At 39.6% G+C, this 13,281-nt stretch overlaps 1 protein-coding gene across 1 annotated transcript; it reads right to left on the minus strand.

The window, feature by feature from the left end:
* Window positions 1–1,177: 1,177 nt before the first annotated feature.
* On the minus strand, window positions 1,178–12,568 carry LOC139722920 (uncharacterized). Its single transcript, XM_071634202.1, has 13 exons — window positions 12,407–12,568; window positions 12,067–12,186; window positions 11,117–11,301; window positions 9,729–9,852; window positions 8,547–8,655; window positions 7,888–8,129; window positions 6,462–6,577; window positions 5,686–5,824; window positions 4,708–4,799; window positions 3,873–4,025; window positions 3,109–3,226; window positions 2,363–2,473; window positions 1,178–1,378 (listed from the first exon to the last, which is right to left on the minus strand). The coding sequence occupies exons 1-13, from the start codon at window positions 12,566–12,568 to the stop codon at window positions 1,178–1,180; spliced, it is 1,872 nt and encodes a 623-aa protein (XP_071490303.1).
* Window positions 12,569–13,281: the final 713 nt, after the last annotated feature.

A 13,281-nucleotide genomic window follows, 5' to 3' on the forward strand; every position in this document is an offset into this window, starting at 1 on the left:
ATGCTCACTACATGTCCAGCTTAACAGAAATTTATAGAAGTTAACACAGATTGGAAAAACAGAATGTTTTCTCAAAGTATGACTACGTTTGTGTCTCAAAATAATGTGGCACACAGGGGGTTTCCACCATGGTACATACAGAGTTAACAGTCAATGATCTATTAGACTCTTGTTTACATCACAGATACAAGAAATAAAAGTAGGCTATTGGGAAAAGGCATTTAAAAAAAAAAAAAGGTCTTTAATACACATGTTAAAACTAGACTGGTAGTGTGCAGTACACTGTGCCACCTCCAATAACACTTCCAGTAATCAAATATTGAAGTGTAAAACAATATCTTGTTTGGATGGGAAAGCGTCATTTGAATGTACAAATTTGTAACATATTTCATCTCTGAAGTGAAGGATCTTTCATTTCTTATTTCACAGTGCAACAGTTGAGGAATACTCTAAACTTTCTTGAAATGTGATCATATGTATTGGTGATCAGAGTAGTGGCAATAGTACTACAATGTACTGATCAATGAACAAATCACTTTGCATTTGTGATTGGAGTCATGCCAAGGGTTTGGTTTGATACCCTTCAAACCATAATCCATTTCTGGTAACAATAATGTAATTTCAAGGAAAATTTACTTTCATCATGTTTATCAAAAGAATAATAGATTCTTGATTAATAGGGCTGGCAACTGTAAAACTAATTCATGGAAGATTGCTGAAGAACATGTACGTAAAAAGTACTGGCTTGGATATATCAAAGTTTGCTGGGAAAAGTCAAATAATTGAAAAAAAAAAGGAATTTAATCAATAAGTTTTTCCCTTGTTTTCTGGATGGTCTTTCAGATAAGGCCTTGGAAAATGACTGCTTAAAATGGTTTTGATAAATTTCTTCTAACTATGAATGAAAAGCATTCTCCCTAACCCTTTGCCAGGTAGCAAAAACAACTATCGTGCTTTAAGTCTGGACGTTGGTGAACTTCAAATACCCTTGTACAATGCATACACCTCTGCCCACATTACTGACATCAAAACGATTTTACCATTGTTAAGGCTGTCTCCAAACTTTGTCAAATGGTGACCACTGCTGTAACTTTATTCGGTGGCTACATTGACCCTTGACCCACATGCTAAACAAAGTTAGATATAGAACAGGTCACATGACGAGGCCAAGTTGGTGTTATCTGCTCTTTGACAAGACTATCTTGTCTAACTTCAGTCCCACCACGCAGCGTCCATTCCTAGTCCTGTAGTCACCTCGCGTGGACCCCGCCTTGTCTCGCCTCTCCACGTAGCCCGGCATGACAACAACGTGCAGAGTGTTTGGAGGCAGGGACTCGACGATAGCACCGACACGGTCGTCCATGAGTGACAGGGTGGACTGTGGGAGTAAGGAGGGGAAACTTACTGAGGATTTGCTCACATTTCCTGTAATACAATGTGCACATTTCAGGGCTGCTAACAGTCACCCATTGAAATCATAGAGTTCTCAAAGAACACGGGGAAATACTTCCAACCAGTCTCATGACTCTGGAGGCAAGTCGGGTCACAAGACCAGTCGCAAGACTCAACATCGCACACAATGCGAATAGACCACATACCTAAGTTTACAACTGTACTGTAACTTTGCCATCCAGTGGTAACTTCCATGGAATTCTTGATTTTGAGTTTTGTTGCCATGGTAGTTACCAATGGATGGCAAAGTTACCATAATAGTAACTTTTATGCAACGGGCCCCAGGTGTGCACGTTAGTGCATATTCATACTGTAGCATGATTGACTGAAAGTCCACAAATGGTCGTACAAATTTGACATGTCAAATGAACCATGGCAGAGTCGCGTAGTGTGCAGTGAGCTGAATGTGCACGTCAAAGGGCAGAAATGATGCCTCAATCAGGGAGATAAATATTCTCTTTGATACACAAACAAGAAGAGATATTGATCTTTCCAGGAAGTCTCCTGAAGAATCAGGGAGACTTGGCAGCTCTGAGTCATTTGCATATTAAAGCATTCACTCACACTGATTTGTAATACATTTGAAGCCTAAAATTTATTTTCCTGCACATTCCATCAATTGAAATCTGAAGCTGCAAGACCTGAACAAACAAAAGTTCCATTTGTCTGCTCTATAAAAAACAGTTTGTAGTAAGAATTCAGGTATACATACTACCAGTCTTTTACATATTCATATTGTAAATGATGTCTTAACTTTCTGTAAAGTTGAGACTCTACTGAATGTGAGATGTCTTCTTGCTCTGAAGTACATTTATTCTCAACCCTCTTATTGTAACTGACAGCACAATATCATGACTTATATGGAGACAAAACATGAGCAGGCGGCAATGAACATAAAATCACAACTCACCTCTATATCTTCATCTCTCACTGTGCTCCCCTGTATGAGATTGTTGTAACCATGAAGCTGCAGGTGAACAAAGTCGGACTTCGCAATTGCAGAATGAGCCTTCCTTACCATCTAGTGGAATAAAGTCACAGAAGAATGGAAAATTAATTTACAATTAATAGCATGACATCAAACGAAATCAAACAGCACTCAATAGAAGAAGAAGAAGAAAAAAGAGGACACTACCAGTGTTTCAGCAAATAAAGGCTCAGCTATGAAAAGACATTCTGAAATCAATAACATATAATGTGTTTAATTTTAGTCTTTCTGCAGCCACAGATCATGTCAAAATGCAGGGATAGAATCACAATTAAAGAGGAAAAGAATAGAGAAATGGATATTGGAGTTTATTGTCTGAGCTCTATGGGATGGATAGTGTTATCACAAATTTCTCAAACATACATTTGAATAATGACAAACATTGCCATCATGGAAGTGATGATATCTTCATAATTTACTCTGTTACATACAAATTTAAAATCAATCTGGACATGGATAGCAGAATATATGGCTCAGAGGAGAGTCAGATTTTCCTAAATACGAAGAAAATACTTCATGAATTTAGTGTGCAGAATAGACCTGTTTAGTTTCGGTGAGTTTTTTATCATAATTATTTTTTATTAATGTCTATTTCAACCATAACTGGGCTGGTGTAAGTTACAGTGTTATAGAAATGAATAGGTCTACAGAGTAAGGCATAGACTCACCTCTTTGTCATTTGAGCACACAATGCAATTTACTGGCTCCTTTTTGAACTTCTTGAGGGTGAAACTGTTGTCCAGGGCACTGGTCTTCTTTTGCTGCTCCTTTGCTGTCTCAAAGATGCTGAGAATAGAATGGCACAAAGTTAACATCACTTACATCATCAGGGATACACTTCTCATCTTCACACAATACTTTGTGTAACTACACACTCAGGAAACATTTTATAATGGGAATATTGCACATTCTCTTGCTAAATGCAAACATATACACATGTATGTAAAAGCTGTACATTCCAAGGATAGGTTTTCCATGGATGGGAGAGAATGGAACGGCATCTATGGATAGATTAACTGATATTGAAAATCAGCTGCTGTTTTAAAAGGATAAAGATAATCCATCAGATGGTAGCACAGAAATAAATGAGCATGAGGAATTTCATTCATTGTTCAAACCAAAATCATCGATCATTCAACTACCACAAGCCACATGGATAAAAATTCTCCAAACAAGTACTGTATAAGCTGTTATTTTCACGAATTTCACGAATCACAGTTGGATCGCGAATTCAACAACATGCGAAAAGGTTTCCATGCCCTAGGGTAATAGTGCATTTACGTTAGCATCGCCATCAATTTGCGAAAACAAGATCTTGCGAAAATGCCTGTGACCTCCTCATTCGCGAAAATATCTGTACACGAAAACAACAGCGTTGTCAAAAATCACCATGGCAGATGTTACCAAGGCAACCAATCTCTCATGCCCTCACCTCTCTCTCTGCTGGAAGACCGGTCCTGTGCTGACCTCTCGGTAGAAGTTCCTCAGCTTGTCTCCCATGGACAGCTTGAGCTTAAAGAGATCAATGGCTGCCAGAGCATCTTCCACTGAGTCATGACCCGACGTACTGCACTGGATGTCACGACTAAAATACAAAGCAGATTCCAAGAGATGGTGGCGAATGGTTACAGTCTATACAGTCAAAAATTACACACGCATTGATCGAGAGGTTCTGATATTTCCTCCTATGTCATTGCACACACACTCTTTGTGCAAATCAAATGTAAAAGTCGCCAAATCAATTATCTTTGACATGACTCAGTGGTCCCATCTGAGAAAATCCCACATTCATTACCTGGTGTAAGTCCACAGATATTTTCTCTTTCATTAAAACAAAACACACGGCCACAAAAATGCTCATCAACACGGTTCAAGTGTCTCATCTAAGTCAGCCATGCTGCCTTACATCTGTGAAGCAACATGTTGCATAGACTTTGATGGAAGTACAGTACATGCAAATTTGTGTAAACATGTCAAATTAACTGTTTATTGTAATACTCCCTGACACTGCATTGTGTTTTCAGCTAAAAAATGTTTGAGAGCCTCAAGTCAACGAGTGCGGGGAAAATCCCGGCAATACTCTTATTTTCGTGTTGCTCAGTCCTGTACAAGCAACATCGATAGTAAACAGGACACACGTTTCTTTTTTAGTTTTATTTTCTTTTTATCTTAATGCACCTGTCCTGAAAAAGACAACTACAAAAACAAAAAACAAAACAAAACAAAACTAGGGTCACTTGAGTTATCTCAAGTTGACCAATACATACCCTAAATACTCCTTGACCAGATACTTGAGCTTGACCTTCCTGTTGGAAGCAGTGAACATATCACTAGTGTCCACACAGTGTGGATGGTAGATCTAGAAAAGAAAGGAAGCAAAGCATTCCCTGGTAAAAGGGCAAATTTGTGCCATTATGGTCATATAAACTTAGAGACAACATGCCTGAACCTCGTACCTATCAATTGATTAAAGCACAACCATAATATTCTCATCAGTGCTGACTGGCAAAATGAAGAGAAAACTGCAAAATTTGCTTACTGCTATGCAGCATAACAAGAGGAATATGGGTTTGGGGATTATTACTTTTTAAAATATATTTACTTTATTTTCATTTTACTTGATTACTTAGTCAATTTACTTTTAAAAATCACATTAAACAGCATATCATTTTTTAAACTAAAATTTGTACAATTGATATCATTCATATTAAATAGTGAAAGAAATACACAATTACATAATATTTTTCTTTCTAAAAATATGGAATCTAGTTCTAGTGAAGAGTTCACTATGGATTGATAATCCTCATCACACATAAGAAGGTATCAAATACATTGTTTGAATTCTTGTAAAGATGTTGTTTGACTTCTTGTAAAGTTGTTGTTTGAATTTGAATGAAGACAGTGAAACAAAAGCAGAAATTTGATACAAAGTTTCAAAAACTCTAATACACACTATTCAAGAGAAAAGAGTAATGAAGCAAAACTTGCTATGGGCAATTTAGAACAGGCACATAAAGTCATGCCATGTTCTGACACATGAAAATACTACTGTGCTAGATTCATTTCTATCAATGTTCAGGATAAAAACTGTTCCTGAAGCATGGCCACAGCACTAAGATGACTGCTCTTAATATCCAACAAACAGAACTGATCTCAATTCCTGACATAAATTATGTGGTCACTTGGGGGTCATCCGAGAGAGTCCGTGGGGACAGACTGGCTATCTTCGTGAAGTCATTGCTCACCTTCAGAGCCATAAGGTCATTCTCCAGCCCCTGACCGACCAGGATGGCGTCTGGTGGTAGCAGCTGAAGGAGATTTTGCTGTACATCCTTGAGACGGGTCTCCACTGGGTCTAGGATGGTTTTGGTGATGCCACTATATCTGCACATTGCAACACAAAAATAATGCACACACATCTCATTTTAATAATCATAATATTAATAATAATTGCATTTATAAGGTGCTTTATACTGGTGTTTCTAAGTGCACAAAAAGACTAAAAACAAAATAACATTAGGACAATGCAAAACCAAAATTACAATCACAAAGGAAGGAAAAAAAAAGAAAAAAAATTGTCTGATTATGGTTGGCACATTGCATTTTGTACTCTAGTTTGGCATCATATCTGCCTTTCAATCGAATGACTTGGGTTCAGGTGCGGGTTCAAGTCCAAGCGAGTCTTATCGAGCAATGTTTTGTGTTATCATGTCCCCCCCCCCCCCCCCCCCCCCCCCCCACCACCACCACCACAGGAAAAACACTCTGTCACCCGGATAGGACATGAATGGAGGTCCCATGTGTGAGCAAGTCACAACCCAAGCACATAAAAGATTCTGTTTCATTTATTTATCACAAAAAGCAGGAGATGTTACAACCCAGTGAAGTGGTCCACCCCAAGCACTCACAACTGGACCCCATGGAAGACCAGCTAGTGCAGCTGAATATGGGCTATCCAGCCATTTTTGTCAGATGAAAAATGAAAGCAAATGATGGTATATTGGTATCTAGCACGACTTACCTTGTGACATAGTCCCTGACTGGATTGTGAGGCTTGGAATATGAGTTGTACTTCACACTTCCCTCTTCGTCCACTAATGTCACTCTGGCTAGTTCTGATCCAGCTGATGTGATCACCTATGTGGGATTTCAAAATAGTGGCATTCTGTTTTTTTTACTGGTACTATTCAATGTGATACTTGAAAATATTATGTGCTCTTAACTTTAAGCTGCAAAGTACATGCAATGCTCTCTTCTTAGAACAGTATTTCCCACATAATGGAATTATACTATCAGCTCCCATGTCCTGTGATAAAATCTGAGAGACAATGATAGTGAGAGATGGTATACATATATTTTGTATTATATCAAGGAGGTTTTATACACACTGGAGTTGCAACTGGCTGTAATTATTCAAACAGTTGTCAGATTTCTACTGATGTACAAAAGAATTCCACAGCTGCACTTGTGCCTTTGAAAATCAATGTTCCAAGCCGCCGTCTTGCTGAGCAATCGGAAGATTCATTTTGAATGTTATCATAATGTTGGCCTTATTTTGCTTATTCATTTATTAAATAAAACGAAATTTCAATTAATGATAAAGCATGTAAAACAAAAGTCATTTCCATCCAGAAATTTGCGCAAAAGAGTAAATCAGAGCTGTATCATGTGAAAATGTTTGAAACTGTACCATCCTAGAAAGCTGGTTTTATCATTTTTCCGCTTAATTTCCACAAGTGAAAATAATATGGAATAATCCTCAAGTATAATTCTTTATTGATAGATATATCAGATTAGTGCCCGGGTATGCCCAGTCGAGTAATTTTCATCTTTATTTCAGCATTTTTTGCTCGATTTCTATTCGCCCATCCTCGTGTCTGTACCACCTACATTTTATGAGAAGGGATAGCGAAAAGTAATTACCATCACAAAGACATATCTTCCTTTGAAAGTGGCTGGTGATTATGCAATGAGACACGAGTCAATTGTCTTCGTATCTGCACGGCAGACCCTGTTTAGCACACGCTTCATATATTTTTGAGCAGCGGCTTCAAACATCTAGCAAAGGGAATAAGACGGTTGTGACTCCATTCTCTAGAACCTCCTTGATTATATCATATCTCGATTTGTTGAATTTTTCATGAAACTAAAATGCTGGAAAACTTGAAAATGGTAAATCCTGTTCATAAGTGGCAAGTGAACAGTATCTCTGCATCGCCCTACAATACTACCTTTACTACACCTACCATTACTTACAAGATTCTGGGGGGGGGGTGGGGGTCGACAGAAGGTTTCACTTGATTATGTGACTATTTCACAAGCCGCAGAGCAAACTACAGACATGGTTTTGCAAGCAGTTCTATGTAGCATCCAACAGCATATAAATTTCATACTTTGAATGTAAGATGAGAGAACATAAATTGAGTTCATGACATGTTAAACTTTACCATTTCACAATCTATGCCAAAGATGGGGCTATTGTCAGTCACATGATCAACATGGTTGGTGTGGACGAAACTTTCAGAGTCTGGTTTGGGGAATCCTCTCTTCTCCATCTCGTCTGACCCCAGCAGGTATTGGGTTCTACCAGGAGGAGGGTCTCCGCCCTCACTCTCCCCGTTGGCTCCTCCTCCTTCCAGCTCTCCATTCACAGGCAGACTCACGGCAGCTTTCCGTTTCTTCTTTTCAGCTAGTCAATGGTAGGACACAGAATCCAAAACTGAGCTGTAAATATGCCATGGCTCATCTAAGTTACTGTGGCTAGTGTGATGATAATGACATAACAGTGTGGGATTGTTAGCCCGTTGAGGACGAGTCCCAAGTATACTCGGGCAGGGGTCTATGGGTAATGCGTGTTGTAGCAAAATCAGCTGCCTCAATGGGTTAAGGACAGCACACAACAAATATAAAATTTTTAACTTCTATGTATGAACTATTCTTTTAAAAAAATCAAGATTTATATGAAACATTTGACAGAAAGTATGAAAAGCTTGCAATGATGGGTGCATTTCCTAAAATAGCTACTTATTTGTTGGTTTGCCATGCCAACTAGGTAGCCTATTCGACCAGCCCATGGGATATCAAGATATTTTGAGGCCTCACTCACCCATCACACGTCTGATGTCCTGCAGCTTCATCTTGCTGATGCTTTTGTGGCAGGAGAGAATGTCCTGAAGCATTGCAAAGTAACTATAGGCTGGGATGAGCTTGACAGACTGCAACAACAAGAAGAGAAGAAAGGCATTAATCTGTTGCATCAGTGTTTGTGCAGGAAAAAAAACAAACGACAAAAACATATCATCGATGGGGTGACAAGACCTTGAATTTCAAATTTTGAGGAAAATCACTTTTTTGTTTTGATCTTGAAATAATCACTTAAGTGATATCCTGACCAAATCCTAGTTGTCTTCACCCCTAAAATAAAGCCACCACGTCTTGTCAAAAAAAAAAAGGCAATCCCATGTGTTATAGTGCTTTGGCTGCCATGTTTGTTTGTTTGTTTGTTTGTTTGTTTGTTTGTTTGTTTGTTTTTCCGCTCTCCTGATCACTTACACTTTTGAGACACAAGGTCTTGTCTCCCCATCAGCAAAATATATTTTGATACAGAGACTCCAACTCTGCTGCTTTTGAGGTCATTTTTGCAAATCTCCTGCTCTCCCACTTGAATTTGAATTTTTCCTGTTCCAGCTAAGTGTCTCCAACTTAAGCAATCGTGTATATTCTCCTGTTTGTCATTGGACTAGACTTCACTTAGTTTCATAACCCGTTGAGGACAAGTCCAGAGTATATGTGGGCAGGTGTCTATGTGAAATGCGTGTTGTAGCACAATCAAACCATCCTCAACGGGTAAATGTTTGAAAATAAGGCTAAGGACCACCAGAGAGCACCTATAACCCCCTACAGCTTCCTGGATCCCAGCAATGCTTTGCACTTGTGATGTGCACTACGCCCACATGACATTATGCCCATATTTGCAGGATCAGAGTCTCCAGTTTGCTAAAGGATCCAGAGAGGAGAATCTCCATTTTAGGAGATGCTTGAAATTGGAGTCTCTGTTGATGTAGAAAATAGAATTCAAGAAATCATTGTGCAGTCAGCAGAAAGATAATGCAGAAAGGGTTGCTGGCAATCGACTATCATTTCAGCAGTTCTTCTGAAATTTTTTAGGTTGCATCATCATTATAACTAGCATGATGTTATAACAGCCATCATTATTACAACATATTATTCATGCTGTATGAGGACATTACTTGTACATTACAATAAACATAAAGAGTGTGTGCCTTACAAGAGACTTGGATGCAATGTTTGGAAAGCAATGTCGCTTTCTTCTGTAGACTCTGCTGGTAACACCATTCAGGATAATCAACACCACTTTGGCAACTTTAGCAACTCGCAGCAACTTACACCAGCTGTAAGAGATAGAAGCACGGATAAGAGAATGAATCCTAATGCTAATATCGCAATGAAGGGCAACCAAAGTCCTAGTTTTGAGAGTTGTTCCATATCAAACAATTATATAAAGAAACTCTTAAAATTCACATTTGCAGTATGACAAGGCTCAAATTTCAAAATCAAATAATTTCACCCTTTTTCATTCATAACTTATTAGCATCATATACATGTACAAGGCAGGCAGATAGTATTAAGTTCTGGTTATTTCATACGGCACTGACAGGTTTGGACATGACATCAGTCTGCGATTAACATATTCATTTGCTACCATCAAAACTGACACCTAAAGGCAAAGCTGATTATCAAAGCATTGATGAAACAAACACTTGGTAAGTTTTGAAGGGACTCAACAAGATATATGTGTGTGCGTCCAGCAGGGATGGTGATAATCTCTGAGTGGCAGCGTACTGTACAAGCGGAACATTTTTCGGTGTGGAAATTTTTGCACATTTCGTGAAACCAGACTAGTGCAAATGTAAAAGCACACAAAATATATTATTGCATGCCATGTTTTCCAGTGATTGATGTCCTGATTCCGCGGAATTAAAACCACACAAAATTCATCTTACTAGGCTAAACACGAAAAAATCACTCAAGTGAAAGTATCCACTTTTATAGCATGTGCTGGAAAAATCTTGTCATATTTGTATGACAGAAAATAAATACTGCAAACTCCATTTTCATTTACAATACCAAAACCAGAGACTCCAACCCCAAGCACCTTCTGATCTGGAGATTCTCCCGCCTAAAACCCCTAGCAAACGGGAGACTCCAACTTGATGTGCGCGAAGCGCGAAGTTCCTTGCGGCCGCGGTTCAGGGCCCGCTTATGGGCCCTGGGAGCTCTAGAGTTCTAGATGCTCTCTCATGCTTTCTAAGGCTTGTTTTTCAACAAACGATGGCAATAAGTTAGAAATCCTTTCCAACGGGAGACACAGGGCCAGGGCGGGAGAAATTAAATCTCAAGCGGGAGAACGTGAGATTTTGCAAAAATGGGCTTTTGGCGGGAGATCTCCCGTCGAAAGCGGGAGAGTTGGAGTCTCTGCAAAACAACTAAAAAGTGCTCTCATGTAAGATAAATGGTAGCATAAGGCTTGACTGATCAGGTAACTATTCCCCCCCCCCCCCCCCCAATGGAGTCATTGTGTCTACATGGTAGCTATTCACATAGTGATTCCAGTCAGGAGGCTTGGCTCCCAGTTTCTCTCTACATACATTGTACCTTGGTTGGAAGCTGGCGCTGTTCCCAAGGAGACCATACTGCAGTAAATACATGACCTCGGTAAGGGAGATTGGTTCTCTTCTCTTTGTCAGATGAATCTTGCTCTGCTTCATGCCTTCTGCAGCTGAAGATGAGTTACCATTCTTCGTCCTCTCACAGGGAAGTAAAAACAGCTTTGGCTGTTGCTGAAGAATAAAAGTACAACACTATTTTACACAACTGACTAATTTCTACACATACTGAAAACTAAAAATTCAGTCACTCTCAGATGGAAAATTGTGAAGAATGGCTACATCAGAAAAAAAAAAATGTTGTTTTCTTGTCATGAATGACAATTCATGCATATGATGTTTTGTCTAAATTTGGATATTTTCCTACTGACCTAAATTACTTGTAGATATAACCATTAATTTTCTACAAGGGTAAACAAACAGAAAAAAACCCACAAAAAACTGTGCAACATTCGAAGTGGTATTGAAAAAATTCATTTGGCTAAAAATTCTTACATAACACTCATCAAAACTCAACTGAACCAGAGACTCCAACTCTCCCGTTTTCGACGGGAGATCTCCTGCCGAAAGCCCATTTTTGCAAAATCTCCCGTTCTCCCGCTTGAGAGTTAATTTTTCCCGCCCTGGCTCTGCGTCTCCCGCTTGAAATAATTTCTTACTTCATATCATTGTATGTTGAAAAATAAGCCTTAGATAGCACGAGAGAGCATCTAGAACCCTAGAGCTTCCAGGGTCCTTAAGCGGGTCTGGACCCCGGCCGCAAGGAACTTCGTGCTTCGCGCACATCAAATTGGAGTCTCCCATTTGCTAGGGGTTTCAGGCGGGAGAATCTCCCGATCAGAAGGGGCTTGGGGTTGGAGTCTCTGCTGAACTCTCATGTTGACCTCAAACAATATTAAATCTCATCACTGAGCATTTGATACTGAAATCATTACCAACCATTCTCATCTTTTGGAATGCCTTCTGCCTTTTCTTGATGGTTGATGCTTCCTCTGCAGAGCTCTTTCTGTCAGGCCGAGCTGTAGTCTCTCCCTCACTGCCATTGATCGTCTTGGCGATCTGCACACATCAAACACAAACAAGGAGAAATACTAAAAAGTGATAGGGACATGTAAAGAAAGCTAAAGTCATGAGAACTTGCTTTTGATTTAAAAGTGACAGCTACAAACAGGATGATGACAAACATTAACTGACACTTTACTGTATATCTTGTTTGATTTCCTTTCATCATGACACTAGGTCTAGACAGATCAAGGTCCTAATTTCAATGGTAACTTACAGCACTGAGCCCACTAGAAACCTCGCTCTGCAACTTCTTTTTTGCACGTTTCGAATGTGGCTTCTGTTTTGAGTCTGCATCTCCTGTGTCCACCGCTGATATTTTTCTTTTCACTCCATTACCAGGGACGGCATCGGTAGACTTCACGTTCTTATCCCCCATGGTCATGAAATGACGAAATTACAGGGCAAATTTAGATTTGCAGCATTACTATAAGTCCTCGTAATCTGCGTTGTGTAGTTGTGTAGTCCCACGTATGTATACAATATCACTGTTGTGATGAAGGAGTCCTCGTTATCCGCATAACTTTGTGTAGTCCCACGTATGTAAATCACTGTTGAGAGCGAAATCGTTTCATTTGTTAACACACTCAACTGACAAAAGTATAACAAACATCTTGTCTACGTCAGTTTAATCCGCCTAAGGATAATTGACAATTGATCCACTTCTTGCATGTTTGACGAATGAATGAAGTGTGAGGAGATTCTACACTGATATAACCAAATCACGCCACGCGGGTCTCGGAGCTTCTCGCAAATGCTAGACCTTGTCTTTGCCAGACCTTGGTATGTGTGTATCAGCTGTAGCTAGCTATCCATCCACGTGCGTGCAAAAGAGACGACTCGTACTCGGCATGCTCGTACACTACCACGGTCGGTACTCATCACACGTGCACGGCGAAGGAGGGCATACCAGGGGGGCGTTTCATCAACGAGTTCGTCGGAGTTTTCACCGACAAATTTGCTATCAGCCAATCAGACCAAGGATTTCATTAGCTTTTAACAGTTGTCAGTGTAAATCCTTGCGTCTGATTGGCTCATAGCAAATTCGTTGGTGAAAACCCCCGACGAACTCGTTGATGAAACGCCCCCCAG

This window comes from Diadema antillarum, unplaced genomic scaffold, assembly GCF_040938485.1.
Source record: "Diadema antillarum isolate AM-2024a unplaced genomic scaffold, OU_Dant_1.0 scf00000177, whole genome shotgun sequence".
Classification (NCBI taxonomy): domain Eukaryota; kingdom Metazoa; phylum Echinodermata; class Echinoidea; order Diadematoida; family Diadematidae; genus Diadema; species Diadema antillarum.